The 23,363-nt window shown below is 36.6% G+C and overlaps 1 protein-coding gene across 3 annotated transcripts in view; it reads right to left on the bottom strand.

The window, feature by feature from the left end:
• Positions 1–15,948, bottom strand: part of SUZ12 (SUZ12 polycomb repressive complex 2 subunit) — a 41,658-nt gene extending 25,710 nt beyond the window's left edge. For 2 of the 3 annotated variants that reach the window (XM_045837055.1, XM_045837057.1), the window contains exons 1-4: positions 15,430–15,948; positions 12,850–12,896; positions 12,701–12,765; positions 8,287–8,355 (exon numbers count right to left, since the gene is read on the bottom strand). In XM_045837055.1, the coding sequence (XP_045693011.1) occupies positions 8,287–8,355; positions 12,701–12,765; positions 12,850–12,896; positions 15,430–15,715 (467 nt within the window). In that variant the 5' untranslated portion in view covers positions 15,716–15,948. The remainder of the gene's footprint in view (positions 1–8,286; positions 8,356–12,700; positions 12,766–12,849; positions 12,897–15,429) is intronic. The other variant, XM_045837056.1, reaches the window with a different exon arrangement.
• Positions 15,949–23,363: the final 7,415 nt, after the last annotated feature.

The raw sequence follows: 23,363 nt of genomic DNA, 5'->3' as shown, positions 1-23,363 counted from the left end.
CGCTTTTTGAAATAAGATAAATCTTAAAAGTACACCGGGCTCTGGCTCAGTTGGCTGCAGCACTGCCCGGTAAACAGAAAGGTCATGGGTTCAATTTCCAATCACGGCACATGCCTAGGTTGTGGTTTTCTCCAGTCGGGGTGCATAAAAGAGACAACCAATTGTTTCTCTCCCTGCCATCAACTTTTCTCTAAAATCAGTGAGCACGTCCTCAGATGAAAGGGAACATTTTAAAGAAAAATAAATAAAAGTACATCGGGAGTGGGGACGGTTGGCTCTAAGAGGCATGAGGGCATTGTTAGGATTATCTCAAGTGTAGTTACCTGGCTCTATACAAGGTCTGCCTTGGGAAAAAACAGTCATTGTTAATAATAATGAGAACAGTTTACATGACATCAACGTAACTGGCAGCCAGGAAGTGTGGCCTGGAATGTAAATGTGTGAACAATGACTACCTCACTGTACTGTTTAGTGCAGGTGTTAGATGCCATTAAGAGAGCATGTGTTCTCTGTGGCATTGCATTCAAAATGACTGAGCAAGCAGAGCAATGAATTTGTATCAAATTTTGCATTAAGCTTGAACATTCTTCCATGGAAACTATCTGGATGATTTAGAAGGCCAAGCTATGGGCACTTGGTCATTCGTGGTTTCATCACAACAACTCTCCTGCACATGGATCACGTCTTGTGCAGAGTTTTTTTGTGAAACATCAAATCACCCAGGTGACTCAGCTCCCCTACAGCCCAGATTTAGTAGTGCCTTGTGGCTTCTGGCTTTACCCAAAACTAAAATCACCTTTAAAGAAAAGAGATTTCAGGCCATCAGTGAGGTTTAGGAAAATACTATGGGGCAGCCAATGGCAATTGGGAGAACTGGGTTAGGTTCCAAGGTGCCTACTTTGAAGGGGACTGAGGTGTCATTGTCCTATGTATAATATTTCTTGTATCTTCTTCAATAAAGCCTCTATCTTTCACACTACATGGCTGGATACCTTTTGGACAGACCTCATACATTTGTCAAAACTCTTTATATACCAAAAAGAATGAATTTGGCTGCATATAATTCATACATTTTTTAAAAAAGTACATTGAGGAGATGACTGTAAAGAAGCCCAAAGGAATTTTCCAAAGTGATGAAAATGTTCTACATTTTGATTGTGGTTATGGATATGCAAGTATATATATTTGTCAAATTTCAAACCACATGTTTAAGGTGAATATATTTTATTGAATATTATACCAAAAGTTTATTTTTTTTCAAGATTTTAAAATTTTTAAGAGACAAGGGAAGGAGGAAGAGAAAACATCCATGTGAGAGAGAAACATCAACTGGCTGCCTCTCACACGTCCTCAACTGGGAACCTGGCCTGAAACCCAGGCATGTGCCTTGACTGGGAATCAAACCAGGGACCTTTCAATGTGCAGGCCGGCACTCAATCCACTGAGCTACACCAGTCAGGGCGTACAAGTTGTTTTTTTAAAAGTATACCTGTGATTTACAAAACCCATATGCTATTTAATGACTAAAAAATATCTAGCATTTTCCTATGAAATTAGTTCTATACATGTCACCTTACAGAGTAGAATTAGCAAGTCCAAAACATCACTGAAATACAGAGAGGAATATTCTATAATTTCCACATGCTGGAAAATATGTTAGTCACAACCAACCTATCTTGTTCTTAGTTGTTTCAATTAAACCTATATACTAAGGCCTGGTTAATTTTCTTAGAAACACCATTTTGTATGTATCATTCTTTTCTTCAGATTTTCTCATGAGTACCCAACTGTCAAATCTTTAGTCTTACTGCTGTCTGTAACATGGCTCCCATTTCTTTTTATCTGCACTAAAGCCTGATATATGAAAATATATTACAATGATAAAACAGATTATGAAAATAGAAGATTAATTAGAGACAGAAAATCCAGGTTTGAATTTTGGGTCTTTATTAGCTGTGACATGATATCTATAAAATGAGAAAATGACCTCTTCTCATTGAGGCTTACATAAAACCTCTTCTACAAAGCAACCATCCCCAACCATCCCAGAACTTAATGACCAAAAGCTTAATTTCCTTGATAAGCACTTGAATTTATCACTTTTTTGTCACTGTTTTTTCACAAAGGTTCTCTTTCAACAATCATTTTATTACATTGGTGACCCTAGAACCTGCCCTAGCAGTATCTTATAGAGAGGCACTCAACAAATGCTCTTCATAATAATGATGTCCTCCTAGAGTAGTAAGATTTTTAAAGTTAGTGCAATTACTATTATAATACTTATTATTACTTAACATTGTTTTTTTTTATAGGAAATGTGATTCTAACTTCTAACTTTGAAATGCCAGAAACATCTTGCATTAATCTACCTCAGAAAATATTTTGAATCAGTGTCATTTAAAATGTGGTTTGCAAACTGAGGTATCACTGGGAAAGCATACCATTCCACCACAAGGTAAAAAATTAAAAATAAGACTTCAAAAACCTTTATAGAAATTTAGCATTGCCATAACATACAAGCATGTGATCAATATATTTACAAAGGTATCTATCTGCAAAAGACTGGAAATTAAAAACAAATAGAAATGTCCTTCACCACAGAGGGTTTGAAACAGTTTTAAATAGTACATTATGATCAGCCTGGCTGGCGTAGCTCAGTGGATTGAGCGTGGGCTGCGAACCAAAGTGTCGCAGGTTCAATTCCCAGTCAGGGCACATGCCTGGGTTGCAGGCCACGGCCCCCAGCAACCGCACATTGATGTTTCTCTCTCTCTCTCTTTCTCCCTCCCTTCCCTCTCTAAAAATAAATAAATAAAGTCTTAAAAAAAAAAAACCTTTAAAAAAAAACGTAAAAAAAAAAAAATAGTACATTATGAGTTAAATGAGATAGCAAGCACATTCAACCATCATTATAATATACCATTGTTTCTTTGAGAAAAGAAACTCCAAATTTAAATTAACCAACTTAAAAAATAACTCTGGGAGTGTAATTTACTATGCAACTTTTCTCCCTCCCCTCTCCCTTAGTAAATTCTGATAGGTACCCAGAATAAAATGTAACAGTGAGGCCTAGTTGATACTTTCTCAGCTGGTTTCATCCAAGGAACAGGCTAGTTTTCTTCTTCCTGATTCATCCTCTTCCCTTTCTAATGGCTACTATAGTCACATTTTAATTGGTTAATCTGGATTAGAAAAAGGGAAGGAAAAGAAACCTGTAGGATTGGTCAGGCATATTTAGTTTTAGGCTGCACAGGACCTTGCTTAGGTGATCAGTGTTAAGGTATCAGTAAGAATTTGGTTCACCTTTGTGCCATTTCCTAACCATACCTTCTGAGGAAGCAAGCAATAGGAAACTAGATGAGAAATTTGAATTGAGATAAGATTCCAAGCACAAACATCTGACAATTCTAAAGCAGTCTGTAGAATGAGGTTACATACACTTAAATTTATAAGAGATAAGTATTTTGATAAGATTTATGTAGGAAAGTCAAATTTTAAGAAGAACCAAAAAAGAAAATAGCCAAATCCCACAGAAGGACCAAAGTTTTTACGTTAGAAAAACACCAAGACTAGTGACTCTGGTTTGTACACATGATACTGGCAGGTATAAGGTTTCATTTCTAGGGTCAATACTATATTACCTCAATAACAGGACAAGTTTGATGATAAACTATTTGGCAAGATGTTAGTTACCCAACTTTTCTTATATATTTAATATTATGATATATGAATACAAGGAACTGGTGAATGCCCCAAACCCATTATTTTGATATCTGGTATTTCTTTTGAGGTTCAGATACAAAGCTAGGAACTCTTTGTAGTGAGAAGATAAAGTTGGATGAATGGGAGGAAATCCATTCCATATAAATCAATCACATTCTGTAAGTATTATAGACAAAACATAAAGGAATTATGGTCAACCCCAAATATTATACAAGAAAGGAATATTTAAAAAATTTGTTCTTCAGTTAGATTTTAAGAAGATATGCTCAGTGTTGGTTAATAAGGCACCTTCAGAAACAGGTATATAAAACAAAATTTATAGCCCAGGTTCTGAAAAGCAAACAACAAAAACTCAAGCATGAAAACACGCTGATTTGAAAACAACTTCAAAATGTGTAGTCAAAACAGGATTTGTTAAAAAGAAGAAAGTGAGAAAGAAAAAAGAAGGATAACATTAGATCTTATTAATGGTGGGAAAGACATACCATCAACTTAAGTAGCAGCCTGAAATTTAAAAAATACAGTTAAATCTCTAAAAGACAAGGGTAAGGAAGTACTGTTAACATGATATATTTAAAATAACTTATGGCTTTCTTAGGATAAAGACCAATATCCTTAAACAGCCTACAAGGCTTTGCATTATCTAGCCAAGGCCATCTGCTTCAGCCTCATCTAATGCCACTCTCCCTGTCAGCCACCATGGCCTCTAATGACATATGTATAATACTCCCTTTATCTAGAACCAGCTCTCTGCTCACACTCTTGCCCCATTTTACTCCTATGTTATCTTTCAAATCTCAGTTCATTTTTTCCAGAAAAACCCTCCTTGACTATCACTACTCCCAAGACCACTATCTCAAACAAGAGCTAATTCTCCTGCTTTAAACACTCATTTTCTTTCTCAGCACTTATTTTATATATTCCCTATGATTTAGTATAGTGTTTGGGACATTGGTACACTAAGTAAATGGGAATTCCAGAAAAAAAAAATAGACTGGTGCCTTATTATAGTACAAAAAGATGCTCAGAAAAGGAAGATTTCTAATTCTAAAGCTTAGGTTGTAATAACAACTACAAAAAGGCACTTTACCTTATTAACCTACTAAAAACAGAGGCTTAAAAATATCCCTAGTAAAAGTTGTAGTTCAGCTACCTTTTGAGGGGATTTCTCTAGCTACTAACACTAGACCAGGAATAAAAGATGATTAAGGGGAAGAGAAAGGAGACATTCTGCTTCTCATTTGGCCCCAGAAAATTCTTTTGGAAGCAACTCCAATTTGGAAATATTTTCAAGCTGACCTTTCAGTTGGTGGAGATGCACTTAGAAGTCAGGAGTTATGACTAGTAATTCCAAAACTGGTAGGATTAATAGCACAACAGACCCCTAGGAATCCTGCTAGGAGAGAAAACTACAAAAATACTAGAGATTTACTCCAATAAGCCATGGTGCTTGGTCAAAACCCAAAATAAATTAAACCCACAATAAACGGAAGTGTCAGAAACAAGAGCTAAAGAGGATAGGTTATAAGGCATTCTAAATAAACAAATAATTAATTAATTAATTTAAAAATTTATTTATTTATAAATATAATCACACCAAAAAAGCAAGTAGAATCATCAGTAAAAATTTGGGAGGCTAGGTGAGACCACTATAAATTTCTAAAATTTGCTCATTGCTGTGGAGTTTTCAGAAGCCATTTTTCAAGAAAAGAAACAATCTTCATGGATAGTAGACTTTTAATTGAGTTTTGAGGTGACAGATGACAATTCTGGTCTATTGTCATGAATTGACTGACACCTTAAAGAAGTAAAAACCATGAAATGTCTGTTTTTTTCCCTATCACCTCCTGCCCATAGTAAGTTTCTGACATTATCTGTCACCAGTAAGACAACTATAGAGTAGAAACTACATAAAAAATCCTGGAGCATCAACTTCATTTTGAAGAGATAATGCTGGGAATTTGGTTTGGTTTGTAAGTCACTACAAATGTCATAAGTAGGCCAGGCATTTGATGATAATTTTCAGGCTCTAGTACTAGTATTATGAATCTTGATATTAAGATTTCATAAAATCTTTGCAGTTTTGGGGGGAGTGGAGCTATTAGAACTTTGGAAGTACTAAAAGAACATGAGTTACAGTAGAAGACTCCCAAACTACAGCTGTTGAAAAGATTCAAGACCCAAATAAACTAAACAAGATTTCTTTATATCTGCAATAGTACAGAATAAAAATATAGATGGAAGAGATGTCTTTTGGGATATGATTTAGGATTTTAACTTCTGGTTAATTAATGTCACGGAACAACAGAGATTTATTTTGTTCTCCTGAAAGAGAATCTGACCAATGACTTTTTTAAGCAAAGTTTTATATGGCTGGCATTACATACTGGTGGTCTAAGAAATGTCTTACAATCCTAGGTGATAAGTTAGTAAACAATAACATTATGCCTAGTTTGAGATAAGAAATACACTGAAGTCATTTAATAATATGTATAAGGCTTTGGAGGTAAACTTAAAGCAATTCCCAAATTCAATTTAGTGTCTCTGGGAGCACCACTGAGACATTCATAATCATCATCGGGGAGAATGAAGCTTCAAGCTCTTAATGCAATAAATCCTTGGCCTAAAGTGCCTTACTGAGTATTAAGCATGGTCAGTTTCAACAAAGAGTTAGGTTTTAGAAAATAAAGTATCTTGGGGGATTGAAATGTCCAACTCACTGGCCCCAGTTGGATCCTAAAAATTGAAAAAGTTGTTTTTCAAAATTACAAGCAGGAATTCTATTCAAATCTCTGATGTTTCTATGAGTTGGTTAACAGTACCTACTACAGTACAGGTGCAGCTATTGAACACACTGGGTCAAAAGGAACAAAATTACTGAGTGAGTGATTATTCAGAAAGAACTGTTAATGTCCTGTCTCCCTAAGGCAAGCTCTGTAATAGTTATCAAAAGCAATGTCACAAAGATAATGGTAGGGTTTAGCAGTGATGAAGGTAGAACCTTGACAGGGAAGGTGAAGAAAAGGGTTTAATTTTCTTCTTGGTTCATTCTTCCCTCTTACATGAACCATGAATGACCTGGAGGGCAAACTATTAAGGTGTTCAGGAGAAAAGAGGCAGGGAGGTCAGAATGCAGCTTACGCTTTAAGTTAAAAAGGCCCTGAGGATCCCAAGAGCTCTGTCCAGGGTAAGTGACCAGACAAGGATCTGGAATTGATATTCAAGAAAGAATAGTATGCAATCACTGGCAATATTCTCGATCTTGTATTGTAAGGTACTCCTTGGGTAGGAATAAATGAAAGACCTTTGATCTAAGCTTCTAGAACAGACTATCAAAGCTTATTTACAAGTCAGGATTGCCTAGATACAGAAATAGAAATTGCACTTCAGTCCTACAAGACTGCAGGATATAAAATAAAAAAATGTGATCTTACAATTCAAGTAACAAAATAACCTAATTCAAAAGCCAAACTTTAAATATAAGCATCTACAAAAATGACATCTTACACCAGTCACTAAAATGAGAAACTGTAAATGGAGTATCATTAAGTCAGCATATAGCCTATCTAAACTGGTAATATATGATTTAAAATTCAAAAGAAAAATCCATTGTGGCAATTTTTTCAACTCTAATGAATAAATACCACCTAAGTTCTTGCTTCTCTTTAGAACAGTATTCAACTTTCTTTAAATTTACATACCAAAGAATAAACAGAAGCATACTGTTTTAGGATGGAAGTATACTGTCTGGCCTAGGCAGATATTGGGCTTATTAGGACATTTAGGAAATTAGTTCTGGATATCACATTTGAAAACATACAATAAGTATATTCTTCCCAAAGGGTCAAACTTCAAATACAAAGTAAAGTTAGCAATACTTTGCCTAAAAGATATAAATAAGGCAAAAGATAAAATGGAAAAGAGAGACCCTGGCTGGGTTGCTCAGTTGTTTAGAGCATCATCCCAATCCACCAACACTGCAGATATGTTCCCTGGTCAGGGAATATACAAGAATCAACCAATGAATGCATAATTAAGTGGAACACACAGATGTCTCTATCTCACTCTTCCTTCCTCTCTCCCTCTAAAATCAACCAAATAATTTTTTGTAAAAATGGGAAAAAAGAGAGCCTCTCTCAGATCTGAAGATGATTCACTTAGAAGAGATATGATGTGAAACACCTGGCACATAATAAGTACACTATAAATATGGGTCTCCATCCCTCCTCAGGTGAGGTAGTAAGATTAACAACAACTGCAAAAGTTACAGAAACTTGTATACAAAATGCAAGAAAGTGGTAAGAGAGATAATTATGAACATAGCTGCCTTAGAAAACAGTTGAGTTCCCAGCACTGGAAGTATTCCAGACGAGGCTTAAGGAATCTCTGCCAGGAATAGTATAGTGGAAATAATCCCTGACTTGTGTAAGAGTTTGGACCAAGTGACCTCTAAGGTTCCTTCTAACTCCTTATAATATTAAGGTGATCACTAGGGAAATGATCACTATCATTTTCCTCTTTCCTCAAGTATGTCACTTAATGTACACTGATAGATCATCTTACCTATGAGATTCTTGCTCTCCTTTCATTTTCTCTACTTTTGATAACATATCATCAACTTTAAATGTTTTCCTGGAAGAAACAGATAAACAAAATAATCACTTCTCAACTGGGAAAAACAAACAGATTACACTTTATTGTCACTATAATAGGCAAGCTGGAAATCTGATGTTTATTATTATTTTTAATAAGACAAATTATGGATGGTTAGCCATAACAATGAATACTATAAAGACAGTGTATGTTATTAATACAGCAGACAAGCCTTCAAGTCCCATCTCAAATGCTAATTTTTCCATGAAACCTTTTGTTATTATTCCCAAACCAGAATGATTTCTCCTTACCTATGCCACTTGGTTTATATTTATTTTAACATTTCCTAAATATGAAACTTACATAAATATTTTATTTCTCCTGCTATATTATAAGCTCCTGATGGGCAGAGATTGCTTTTTTTCAAGGTAAGTCACACAATGCTTGGCATAGTGCCTTATACTTGGTAGGTATTCAAGCATCTGTCAGACTGAGCCAAACAAATGCAAATTATGAATATTTTGAAACACTCATCCTTTTATTAAGTAACCTGACAAATATGTGCTAGCACTATCACGTAAAATATTTTATATAAAAACCTAGAGTTAACAAAACATCCTCAAACATTATTAGCAATGGCTAAAGTTAAACATTATGTCATATTAAAGAGATTGTTGTCATTATCATTAAAAAATTTTGAAGTTTAGGGGACATATCCACCAAATCATATTATTAGCTTTTAACTTAACAAGTTTAATAATTTTTCCATAAGCTTGAAACTTAAATGAAGAATAACACTCTGTGTCCTGGCTGGTACACCAGCCTGCGAACCAGGAGGTCACCAGTTGGGTTCCCAGTCAGGGTACATGCCTGGATTGCAGGCCAGGTTCCTGGGTAGGGGGTGTGTGAGAGGCAATGGGTTAACGTATCTCTTATACCTTGATGTTTCTTTCCCTCTTTCTCTCTCCCTTCCCCTCTCTCTAAAAATAAATAAATAAAATCTTAAAAAAAAAAAACCCCAAAACCAAAACCCTGCCAAGTAATATAAGAATGACTGGATCCTAAAATAAACCTTATCTTAGTTCTTAAGTTGGTCTTCTATAAATGTTCTAGAGATTAGAGACTGAAAATCTAGATCCACATGTTAACTGGAAACAAATATTTCTCTTTATATATTCATATTCTCTTTTCAAATTTAGGACTTGAAAAGCTTAATGTATTCCAATTACTTTGTAAAGCGTGAATTCAGATACTAGAAATTACTAATATTCTCATTCTTCAAAACCAATTATACTCAATTGCTATAATAAAAATTATCAGTAGAGTAATGTTAATGTAAATGTGTTGCAGTAAAAAACTGATAGGAAGAACAGAATTGATACAATCTATACTTCAGGTAAATAAATAGCCCCCATTAACAAAAGATCTTTTTAAAAAAACCTTCTCTCTTTACCTCTAGAGTTACTGAAAACTTCAATAAGAAAGTTTCATCCAACAGAGCATAGTAAGAAGTACTTTCTGAAGCAGGGCAATACATTTTCAATCTCCACAGATAAGAGAGAAGAAAGAAGAAAAATGTAAGATTCCTTTAGGCTAGTCACAAAGAACTTTTCAGTATAAATACTGAAATGTACTACGGAGGAGGGTAATAAAACCACTAAAAACTTTTAAGAATAATGTTTATCTTTGTGTAATGATTAAGAAGAAATGCTATCTGTTGCAAGTAAAGATAAGACTAAGTCACAAGGTTCATCTCTTCCAAAACTAAGGAGTTCTGCAAAGGAGAACTGAATATTAACAACCCTTTGAAATAGGTAAGATCACACAGACATCCCATCTCTTCTTAGGAAAAAAAAACCACACAAGCAACTATACAAAAGCAGCCCGATCAGTCAACACCAAGTATTTCTGTTCTTTAGAAAGGTACAACTACTGTAGCTCAAATTTAACAAGGAAAATAGTTATCAAAAAGGAGAATATTTTTAAAATCAAGAAATTTTAGGAGATTTTCTTGGGGGAATTAAAAAACAGTTTACATAAAACTATAAAATGAATTCAATACAAGATGCCCTTCTCCTCACTAGTATTTCCATTTTGTTGTATTTCCAGTATAGTGTTAATCTACAGAATTTGAATACATCTATGAAGTGAGACTAAAGTACAATGCTAGTTCCAAAAACATTTTGAGCAAAGGGGCAGTACTAAAAGCAATTTTATAAAAGAAGTTCCAAAAACAGTTCAAACAAAGACCACAATTACTGACTAAACACCACCCTCAAAGCCACCAACTACTTTAAACAGGACAGGATTCATTTAAAGATATAAGCTGTGGTATATCTGTTAAAAATCAGTTTTAATGCCTTATATAGGCCAGTGATATAACAAAAGAATTAAGTGATTCCTAATGCATTTTTTCCCCTAATGCACTTTTTGTACGGAAATACACTAAATGGAATTTATGTTTCTTGGCTGGTAAACTGTTTTGAAACTTGCCCAAAAGATAAGTTTTTTTTTACCAAATGGCAATAAATTAAGATAATTAATTTCTACTACCAAGCTTTTAATATCATCTCCGCCCATTAGCAGATAACAGAAACATATTTGACAATGAAACAAATAGTCTAACAAACATGATGGGAAAATGATGAACTTAGGCTTTAAATGGATATATTGTTTTTATCCATTTATGGTTTAACTCAAATTATTTTGAAAAAAAAAATCACTTTTAAAATATAAATCTGGCAGCATCCTAGATAACTCAGCTAATCTTTCATATTAAAAATACTATAGGAAAAAGTTAACCACTATTTAATCCAGCCTACTATCTGTTTTACACAGCCTACAATCTAAAAATGATTTCTACTGATAAACATTTGTAACTGATTTGTAACAGAGACTAACTCTAAACCCCAATTAAGCAAATGTTATCTCCCCTAACCCTGCAAAAATAAAAGAATCCCACATTGCTCACCAAAGTAGGCCTGTATTTCAAAACACTGTACTCAATTCAAAACATTTTGAACTTCAACAATAATAAAAAAAAAAAATCTGTGGACATTTGGTGTTTTTCTTTTTGTGTAAGTACTACATCCTCCCACCATGGCTGGTGTGGCTCTGTGGATTGAGTGCAGGCCTTCGAACCAAAAGGTCGTTGGATCAATCCCTAGTCAAGGGACATGCCTGGATTGCAGGCCAGAACCCCAGGTGAGGGTGTGTAAGAGGCAACCAATGGATGTACCTCTCACACATGGACATTTCTCTCCAAAAATAAGTAAATAAATTTTTTTTTTAAAAACATCTTAAAAAAAAAAAAAAAAGTACTACATCCTATCTAATATTCTCAACTCTGCCTCCTAGACCTATTATCTGGTCCTTTACAGAGCAAGTTTGCTGAACTCAGGCATAGATCAAATAATGGAGTTGACAGGTAAAGAGCTTTAAATTCTATTTCCGAATCCACTACCCTTTTCCTAATTATTTAGGCATGTAGCAAATTTCACCTATTAAATGCAATTCTCTCTTCAGAAACATTACCAGAAGACAAATATAGTTTAAACAATTCAATCCTTCAAAATCCACCTAGATGAATCTACAAAGCTAAAGCATGTCTTGCTATAGAAAACATGATGCTTACTTAGGAACCAGTAGGAGTCTTCAAAGGAGTTTAGTTTAAAAGTCTACTTAGATAAGATTGTTTTACCAAGTCAAGATGACAACACCAAATGCTTAGTAAAAAAGTTCTCTCCTTTCAAGCTGTTCACTTGATTTGCTCAATAAATAACCCTGTGTGTAAAACATGAAACTAGCATTCCTTATTATATATGGTTAAATATTAAATGTTACAAAGCAAGTATATGCTCTGACACTTCTAGACTTCACTTTAAGACTAAATGATTAAAACTTCTTGTTTTTGAAGGACATTCATCCCATTGACTTAAAAAATACTTCCCCTTTAGTAAGACCACCACCAAAGATATAAAATGGGACTTTTTGAACCTATTACAGAAGCAAACTCTTTACTGTTAGAACACATAAGAAACATTCAAAAATCAACTGTTAAGTCTATGTATCCAAGATAGTTTGAGCCCGCTGATAAGTATTTAAATCCTCAACTTCTACCAAACTTGAAAATAACATGTAGCATGTAGTGAAAACAGAAGTCACTAAAATCATTTCATTCACTTCATTACTAAATCATCTCTATTAGGAAAAAAATGATAATAAACAGATTTATGAAAATGATACTATTAAAATGATCACTCTGCAAACAATTCAACCTGCCATTCTTTCACCTAAGTTTTCATATTTAATCCTTAATTAAAAAGAATACTTTAAAACAAAACTTTAACATAGTTTAACTTGAAATAAGATTCATAAAATGTACCTTTTGATGTTTGTTCTGGAGTTTCGATGAGACATGTAAGTGAGAGTTCTGTGCAAAAATATTGGCTATAAAGAAATTAAATATATTAAAATTAAATAAGTGAAATTCTAAGAAAAAAATAACATTGATATATTTTGTTGATGACTTACCGCTATAAGATTCCGAGTTCGAAGAAATCTATAGATCTGCGTTGGTTCTAAGTAATAGAAAACAAAATCCAAACATTATCTAAACTTACTTATCACTCAAGCTGTCAAGAAAAATACCCACCTGTATTATAACCGATATAAACTAATTTCCTATTATGAAAACACTTACTAAATACTAAATATTTACATCAAGAAAATTGGTATGCACAGTAAGATCAAAAGACACTGGATCTATGGTATACATTCTCAAAATTCATCTACATGTATTTTAAACTTAAGATGCTCCATAATCTTGCTCTTTCATTTCCAACGTAGTTTACTTTTTAAAGATTTATTTACTGTTAGAGAGGAAGGAAGAGAGAGAAACATCAATGTGCCAGAGATACCATGATCTGTTGCCTCTGGCTGGCCCCCAACCAGAGACCAGGCCCACAACCCAGGCATGTGCCCTGACTGGGAATCAAACCTGTACCTTTCAATTCCAAGGCAGATGCTCAATCTACTAAGCCACATCAGCCAGGGCTAGAGTAGGCCCTTTTTAAACTAGTCTGTAGGCAGAACTGAAGAGAAGTAGTTACATTCATTTAATTTAGCTAACTTAAACTATTTAGAACCCATCTCCTTCCAAAAAGTAGCTGAAATGCGGTAGCTGAATTCAGCAAAAGAACTACTTATTGATGCCAAACAAAAATGCAGTTTCTACTTTTTCATCAGTCTTCTACAAATGTATAGTAGTCAGACAAAATGGAATAAAATTGTTTCCTACATGTCCTAATACAGATATGATGAAAGTCAGTAATATTTAAAGTCATGAGACATAAACTGTGAATTTTTAAATACTTCCAGTTACAGTTCAAGTTTTTATCAATTTTGTTCAATGTAAATATTATCAACATATAGATACTACCAACACATATTTTTAAAATAATAGATTCCCAAAATCTTTTTAATGCTGAGTTTAGTTAAAATTTAACTTGTTATAAAGGGTTTAGGTTAAAGAGAAAATATTTTATATATAACACCAACACACCAGTTGTACTACTGATCTACTTAGTACAATGTTAATTTCCTTAAAGCAGTATCAAAATGAACTAAATGATTATATTATTAAATACATCAAAGCATTTAAACTTCTCTGAAACCAAGGTCAGTATTAGGGAAGAATCTAATTGTTTTGTGGCCAAATCTAGTTCTTAATGACAGATCAATTCTCCATGGTAAACGCAACAGAAAGCAAAATAGCTAAAACTTTTTTGGAGGACATCTTCCCATAACATTTCGAAATAATTTTTAAAATGCCCACTTAATCGAAGCTAGTTTAGTTTTGTTCCAAATAACCCAAACTATGAAATATTTTAAGAGGTCCAAACGTGTATGTTATCATTATTGTGCTTCAGTTGTCCATTGTATTTCCAATGTAAATCCTCTCCAGACTTTTGTACTACATATTAAGCAAAACTAAAAATGTGAATCTCTCTCAAGTAGGTTAATATTCGTTTCAATAAAAACTGAAATTCCTTGTATTAAATTCCAATTAGAATTTCATGAAGCACTAATGAGAGAATGAAAGAAGGGTATTGCACAATGTAATACGCCTTTCCAAGCACAGCTGATACCATGCCTTTAACATATGCCACGGAAAAATTGTAAATAAAGGCATTCAGGGGTGGAGCCGAGTTTATTCAAGTTTCTGTAAGATATTTAGTAAAGATGATCATCCAAATTATAACAGCCACACAAAAGCAAAAAGAAAAACAATCAAGATATATTCACTGAAGAACAATTGAAATTTTTTATAGTCACGATTTTTTAAAAAATAAATTCTATTGTTTGTTTCAGACACCTTGTCCCCCTTTCCAAATTAAGTCGCAGTTTTGCCCTCGAAACAGACCTTAAAACAGAAATTGACATAAAAGAATGCTCGGAATTAAGGCAAGTGCAACTGGCATATTTCCGACATCATCTCGAAGTTAAGTAAAATGCTTAAACACTACCTGTCTCAGTCTGTGTATCCACGAAATGGGTGGATAGATTTGAAAGGTTTAAAGCATCAAAAGGTGCCCTGTTAACATGCAGCACAAGGTAGAGCGAGGGCGTTTCACACTAATGACAATTTTGTCGATTTTACCGCATTCTTCTCTTCGGAGGCTTAATTCGCTCCGCAAAACCTCCCACCGAAACCCTTGTACGTCTGGAATACGAAAGGCGTGAAAAAACCAAGAACTAGTCTTGGGATCTGACTGCCGATCTGAGCCCGTGCAGATCTACAGCCCAACTGGAACCTCATCTGAAAGAAGCCTGCTCTTCACGTGAGGCCCCACTGCCTAACCTCTTGTGTAAATCTTCGGGGAGTCGGGACCCTCACCTGGACTTCCTATTCCACTTTCCCCAGAGGCCCCAGACTTCGGGGGCCCCTTGGGCCGTAATCCCTGAGGAAAGAACAGCTCCCTCACCAATTTCTCCCTCCACTCTCAAATCAAGTCGACTCTTGGGGAGGAAGGGGGGCCCGGCACGAGTGTCCCGATCCCCCAACGCTGGAAGAGAGGCTATTTCTGCCCTCAAAGCCTCAAACGTACTCACTCTCAAAGGCCTGGAGGAAAAGCTCGTGGTCAGCCTGGACGTGCTCCATTTTCGGCTTCTTCACCGGTAACACCGCAGCCCCCGCCGCTGCCGCCGCCGCGGAGGAGGAGGAGGAGGCCGAGTAACTGCCGCCGCCTCCACAGCCCCCGCCGCCGGATTTGCCGCCCGACGCCGCCGCCGCCGCCGCCGCCACCGCCGCAGCCGAACCCCCGAAGCCGCCTCCCCCGGACCCCGCGCTGGGCCCCGAGCCGCCCCCTCCCCCACCGCCGTGCTTCTGAGGCGCCATCGCGGTTCCTGCCTCCTCCCCCGCCAGCTACCCGCCGGCGGCCCCGGAGAGTAAGCGCCGGAATACCAACCGCTCGCCCCAGCAGGCTCCGGCGGACCGAGGGGGGAAGGAGGAGAGAGGGGAGGAGAGGGGAAGGGAAGGGAGGAGGAGAGGAGGGAAGGAGGGAGGAAAAAAAAAAAGTGTCTCCTCCTGAGAGCCCTGCTCCGCTCCGGAGGCCGCTCACCCTAGCCTGGCCTGGCTCCGCCTACTTCCCCCGCCCGGAGTTCTGATTGGCCGGCGGGAGCGCGCGCCGCCCGGCGGCCCAGCCCGTTGGCCCGCGGATTGCCCCGTCAGTCACGCGGAGGCGCTTCTCCCGGAGGCTCGGCTTGGTTGGCCCGTGCGCGCTGCCGACCTCGGCCCGGCCGCCTCTTTGAACTGAATTCGCGGGAAAATTAGGGGTCGGAGCGGCCTTCCTGCTGGCCCCGGTGCATTGTGGGGAGAGAGGGACCGGGCGAGCGGCTTAGGGAGCCGTTTCTCGCCTTTTGAGCGTCGTCAGTCACCGCCCCCAGGGGGTACAGGACCCCTGACGAGAGGCGGGCGTTTGAGGAACTGGGAGTGAGGGGTCAGTTAAATGAACTGAGATGCATTACTGATCATCGAGTCTCTAACTTCATAGGAAGGGGCCTAGCTGGGGGTTGGTCGGGTCGCTTCTCTTGAGGGGCTCCCGGGACAGGGATCGATTCCCCTGTCCCCTAGTCACCACGTGTCTCGAGACACCCATGGCCGAATCCCACCCAGCAAAGCCCTTGGGAAGCCTAGGGGCAGCCAGAGGGTTGTGGCTGAAGCTCTTGGACGCGACCAGGCTCTACCAAAGGGAGCGATTTATATATAATAGGAATGTCCTATAAAGGGAGAAAGACTATTTTCCGTGGGTGCTGTGAGGCTTCAGGATCGTTGCTGAGAGAGGTTGTGGCTTCTCAACATGTTGGAATCAAAACCTAGGTTTTTATTCCCACCACCAATCACCACCCCAGACACCATAGGAGTGGTCAGAGGGATAAACTGGATGATTTCTTAGAAGTACTTCACCCTTCTTGAGAACCTATTAAGTTTGCGGCTCAAAAACTTGAGAGGGAATCCTATATTTTGCGGATATTGCTTAAAAAGATAGGTGCACAGGTCTCCATTCAGTCTTCTGATACAGACAGGTTTGGAGTTGAGCTAGTGTACTCACAGAATTGAATTTTAGGTTGAGCAGGATGATCTCTAGGGATGTTTTTTCCGTTCAAATCCTGTGATCTAATATTACATTAAAGTGAAACATTATTTTCCAAAACCCCAATCTATAAACACAACCATTTCACGCTGTCATAACATTTGCAAACGTTTGCTTTAGTCTTCAGAGTTAGCTTTGAAACACTACAAAACAAGTGTCTTTGGAATGGTTATTTAAACATCTAAAATACTGATTTTATCAATGCATTTGCTACTTAAAGTGAACTCTACAAACGATGCCTTTAATGTAACATTTGGTATTTCAAGAACACATCTAAAAATGGGTAAACCTGTTGCTGATTTTTAACTACAGCCTGTATTTTTCAACAGACAAAAAGTTCAGAATGTTCTTTTGATATACTATTTGTACATACTATCTGTATTGGCTCCCCCCCCCAAAAAAAGAGGGTTTTTCTTTCTTTTTTAGATTTCTGGGGAAAAAACCTCTGATTTAATGTCACCCCATAGAGGCTTGTGGCATTTTAGATCTTGGTAAACTGCTGGTCTTTAGCTTTACTGGGTTAGGAACTAAAGTTTCCTAAATTCAGTCAGGGTCTGGAGAATCATGTTACAGTAAGCAGATGGCAAAATACCAAGTCATAAACCAGAATTCTAATTTATTAACAGTAAAATAATAACTGGCAAAAATTACCAGTGTTCGTATCATACAAGGTCCTCCCTTTTGGAGGGAGTGTCGGGGAACAGAGACAATCAAAGGCCAAGTTACAGGTTATCATAAATCTTTAATGAACAGAGAAATGGAGCGAAGGCAGTTGGGACGTTCTTAAAAGGTAATCCTTTAAGAACGCCCCAGTAGCGTTCCAGGCTTCAGCGTGGGCATCTTTTAGATGTAGAGTAGCTAACCACCTGGTCACGGGCAAGCCAACTATGTGATGGGAAAGGCATAGAAGCCAATCCTCACTTTTTGTATTCTCCTTTGCCTAGAATGTATGTAGAGCACTTAAAAAAAAAACAACACACAGCTTATTACTTCAGACAATTAATTGAGGTGTTGTCAATTATATTACAGTCTTCTTAATCAGATTTTGTTCTGTAGGTAAAACATTTGCAGATCATCTCAGGGTTGGTCACTTCTGTATCCAGCTTATTTATTTTGTGATGTTATGTCTAAGTTTGGCATGGCAACTGTTTTTTGAGACTTGTGGCACCAATTCACAAGTCTGCTACCTCACACTGAATTTGAATTGCTTTCTAGGGTTTTGTTTATTTTTTGCCTTCATGCTGTATCTGGAATTGATAAGCTCCTAAAAAGCAAAGGCCAGGTTTTTTTTCTTTTATATTTCCTAGCACAGAACACATATTTATGTGCTCAAGGGAAGAAGAATATAATTGTTTTGCATACATTTATATTATCTTACTTCATCATAATGATCCTATGAAACTGGCATTATTTTCATTTAACAGATGAAAAATTAGCCTCAGAGAGGTTAAGTGACTTGCTCATTTATTGGCAGAGCTGTGACTTGGATCCAGGTTTTTAAACTCCAACTTACGTGCACCGTTGCAATCATAATAAAGTTATCCTTTGTACCTCAGGTTGACTGTTTTTAAAAGTTTGTTTTAAAAATGAGGAGCACCTTGCTTTTCTTACCAAAAAAAGCATTTTGTGGTTTTGTGTTCCTCCCAATTGTGCACTCTTTTATTAGTGCTGCAACTTTGCCTTCCACAGGCTTCTGTGGTGGGAATTTTTATATTTCTTGTGGCATGGACCCTTTCAGCACTCTGATGAAGACTGTAGACCCCCTTTTTAAAAAAATGCACAAATATGAAATTTACTGTTATAAAGGAAGTCAATTACAATAAAATATCATTATCAAAATAGCAAAAAATAAAGTTGTGATGCTGTAATCTAAGTGCTTTTTAAAAATTTATTGATGAGAGAGAGAGGGAAACATCAATTTGTTGTTCCACTTATTTATGCACTCATTGATTGATTTCTTTACGTGCCCTGGCTGGGGACTGAACCTGCAACTTTGGTATAAAAGGCCAGGGCCTAGGTGCCTCTTTTTTGGAAAAAAAAAATTATTTTTAGAAGGGGGATAGGAGGGAGAAAGAGAGGGAGAAAAAACGTCAATGTGTAAAGAGAAACATTATCAACTGGCTGCCTCTTGCATGCCCCCAACGGGGGGGGGGGGTTGGCCTGCAACCCAGGCATGTGCCCTGACTGGGAATCAAACCTGCAACCTTTTGGTCCACAGGCCAGTGTTCAATCCACTGAGCCACACCAGCCAGGGCAGGTGTTTCTTTTTGAATGTATCAAATAAGATCTAGTAACAGGTCAATCTAATAATTATCATAATTTCAAAGTAGTGATGAATACAAGTAATATTTTGAGATACCTGCGAGAACCGTAACTTGATATGGACATATCTGTAATTTCTCTTGGAAATAAAGCCACAGGCCCTGCTAACACTAATGTGATTTGTCACCTATATTAATAGTCGAAGGAAATGCTAAATTTCAGTAGGAAGTTAATGTAAATATTTGATTTTTTTTCTCATCTTAGTTCATGCACTCCCTGAATCAAGTTCAAGTTAACATCTACTTCATTATATCACCAAGTCTTTTTCTTTCTACTTCACTGGGAGCTCTTGTGGGTAGGGATGATGGGTGATTTGTCTTAGTAACTGAGGTGTCTATCACTGTGCTTGGCATAGAACAGGGCCTCACCCGTTGAATTTGGAAGAATAAGGATACCAGTGCACCAATGTAAATAATGATAATAAGTATTGAGTGCTTACTATGTGTCAGGCAGTATTTTAATGTTTTTATCTCATTCAGTCCTCGCACAACCCCCTGATGTAGCTGTTATTATTCCCATTTCATAGATGAAGAAACAAAGGCAGGATTTGTTAAACAACATGCACAAGGTAAGTGATGGAGCTGGTATTCTAACCCAGACAGTCTGTCTCTACAGTCCTCACTCTTGACCATGATGCTATGAAACTAAAGAGTTTTTGAGACTTAAGATATTGTACATGTTTCTAGGTCAAGGAATATCAGTAAGTAATGCTTCTGATGTGCTGGAATGAATAATCAGTATTGAGTGAATTTGCTGAAAAAATGTAGATATCAATATTTCTTTTTACGCATACAATGTCTTTCTATCCTCCATCTACTCCTATCACTAGAAGATTGATGTCTGAGTCTATTAAAATAAACCAACAAATGCTATATCAGAAAAAAATGGTTAAGTCTTGCTTTCAGGAAACTAAAAAGTTGTTTTTGCTGATAAATTCTGAGAAAAATAAAATCAAATTTGATTTTACAAAAGGAAATGTCCTCCAAAGTAAAAATAGTAATAACCTTCCAATAAAAGTTAGTGTGAAGGCACAATTTTAACAATTCTATTTGCAATTTAAAATCAAAAGTTTACATACCTTTGTTTCCTTTGTTTAGAAAAGAAAAACATGAGACCCATAGAACATTCACTGTGTATCATGGGGTTTTGTAATAAACCACTGATTTGTGTGTGTGTGTTTATCTGGAGTTAACTAGATATAATAAGCATGGTAGTTAGAACCCCTGGGACAAGAAGAAACTTGACACTAATAATCTGAGGGAGAAAAAGCCACCTGAGACAGACTGGAAATGCCTAAACCTGAATGTTGGGAGGCCTATGCCTGGGGACAGCTACTATGCCCATTTTTCAAAGTGTGGGACAAGTTGTTTTATGTTTAATTTTAAACAGAAATCAGAAGTGACTTAAAATTTATTGAGCATCCTACCCACACAACAATCGTGAACAGGAATGTTGCTATTGTTAACCTCTCTCACGTGTAATTGAATCTCAAAGAGATTAAATAGCTCTCACCATCTGACAGCTTAAGGGTTAGAACTGAGATTTGAACCAAGTTACAAGGGACTCAAATATCCATGTGTTTTTCCACTACAACAAAAATATACGAATTGTCATCTTGGAAGCCCCAGAGTTTCAGGAAGCTACTTCAGGTAAATGGAGAAGCTGCAATATGGTGGGCTCTGCATCCCCATTCCGTCAAAACTGTTCTGCTTTATAATTTGTTTGAAGATATTGGCTCTACTTGCTAAAAATATATATTTTTAAGAAAACAAACGCATTACACTCTGTTGCCTTCCCAGATCTGTTAATGAGAAACAAGGTGCTAAAATGGCACTAATAATGTATTCTGAACTCTCCGCATTTCAAAATTTGACATTAAAACAAACCTATACTGAGAGTGATAGAAATTGCTCTGTTTCCTAGTAATGAAAAATAGATGAAAAAAATCAGTGTCTGTATATCCCATGCATGCCCTGCCCAGAAAAAAAAAAAATCTGTCTTAATGTTGTTAACCTCTTATCTTTGGGTGAATTTACTGTTTCCAAAATAAATGTTTCCTTCATTTTTTTGAGGTGAAAAGACCATTACTATGTTCCTGTCCTTCATATATCATGTCAACATAACTAGGTATTATATCACTTCCATAATACTCGATTCTTGATTTTCATTTAGAGTTTATAAATTCATCTTCATTTCACCTTCATTTGCTAATTACTACTGTTAATTGGAACAAATTAAGAGACTCGGGCCTTTATTTTTAGCTACTACTTATTTTTACAAATATCATTCCATATGATTTTTGTTTGAAGGATATCTTTAGCAATTACTGTTTAGAAGTTAATTTATTATATGGAAATGAATTTTATAGCTAGGGGAAACTTAGGTAGTATCCAATTTAAACCTCTTTTTACACACCTGAGGAAATTGAGCTCTAGAGTTTAAAGTAATTTGCCAAGATGACACAGGAGGTTAAGTGTATACTGGGAAAGAATCTGTAGGGGTGAACACTTATGGAAGAGTTGTCTTTTAACTTACCGATACCGTGTTCTTTGGAATGTTTTCATGTACTTCATACAAAAAGTACCCTCATTCACCTTACTCTACTCAGGATTTTATTTTGGCTTGTGCACTGTTCAGTGGAAAAAGTTCCTGGGGAAACTTAGCTGTTATTCCTGGATAAACAATTTTTTCTTCATATTCATGGCTTCCTATCTCTTAACTATATCCTTTAGGAAGATTTTTTCTTGAGCCTACAGTGATTTGAAATTTGCTGTGAATCCATTAAAAGGCATTCCCATTCCATGTTCCCTGAAATTATTAGCACTCTTAACAATTCTTTGCACAGAAGCTTCTAACAGTAACTTATTCATGTGACCAGTTTGAGAAAGTTGCCACCTTTAAGGTTGAACTGGATAAGAGAGGTGTCCTGAAGAGACCACAGAATGATTTAGCGGCTGTTTTTGATAGAACAATACTGAGCTTATATCTCGCCAGCAGGATAGCTTGTACTCTATGTGCCTGGAAGAAATTCCTTGAGATTATAAAAGCATTCAACAGTAGGATTCAGAATTCTGTTACCACTTTCTATCACAGAGGCACCGTAAAGAGAGAGAATGATTGGAGGAGTAGGACTTCTATTTTATATCAAGATACGTTTCTGTACTTTTAGTGTATCAGGATCAAATGAACAGAGGCCAAGGAATTTTAATTTGGTGAGACTCTCTTCAGAGAGCACTCTTGAAAGAGGGTTTTCTTAATAGGAGAGAAATGCTTCTGGCTCTATTTCTACTTTTAAAATCTATTTTTTCCTCATATTACGCTTTGCAACAAACAGGAGAAAGAATATCATTCTATGAATCAAAAATTGACTTGGTCATTAACTCAGTATGAATTTGGGAAAGTTATTTAACTTCTCTCAGTTTTCTCAAATATAAAATTAAGGTTTGATTTAGACTAGTGATTTTTGACCATATCAGAATCCCTGGAAGTTGACAGTGGGTCATATATAATTTGGGAAAACATATTTAGCATTATAATTTTATTATTGGAAAACAAAAGCAGTTATTTGTAGTTTTTTATACTACAATGACTGAAAATAAAGTTCTTTGTCAGTGGATATATAAATGCTAGATGGTCTAGATGGTCTAGATGCTATGCTAGATGGTCTTCCACATATCAGTATTTTTAAGGCACATCTACCTAGAGACATGGTTTTCAAGGGTAGGAGAATAGGACTTTTTAAAAAATAAAATTAGACATTGAGAAAAAAAGATCAAGAAACATTGATCTAGGTTATTGTTGAAAGTTATTAAAGTTATTTAAGTCTAAGAAAATCATAGAAATCACTTCCAGTACACTACACCAAAGTTAAATTCATACTAATGTTTCTTTTCTAGAAAATTATAAAGCTTGAGTTCCATTTTTGGTTCCTGAGTGATCAATTAACAAAAGGCGGCTTCGGCTTGTGTGGTTCAGTGGACTGAGTGCTGGCCTGTGTAATCAAAAGGTCACAGGTTCAATTCTCAGTCAGGGCACATAACTGGGTTGTGAGCCAGGTCCCCAGTTGGGGGC

Source organism: Phyllostomus hastatus, unplaced genomic scaffold (assembly GCF_019186645.2).
Source record: "Phyllostomus hastatus isolate PE091 unplaced genomic scaffold, TTU_PhHast_1.1 phas_contig_210, whole genome shotgun sequence".
NCBI lineage: Eukaryota > Metazoa > Chordata > Mammalia > Chiroptera > Phyllostomidae > Phyllostomus > Phyllostomus hastatus.
This window is presented reverse-complemented; position numbering and strand designations above follow the sequence as displayed.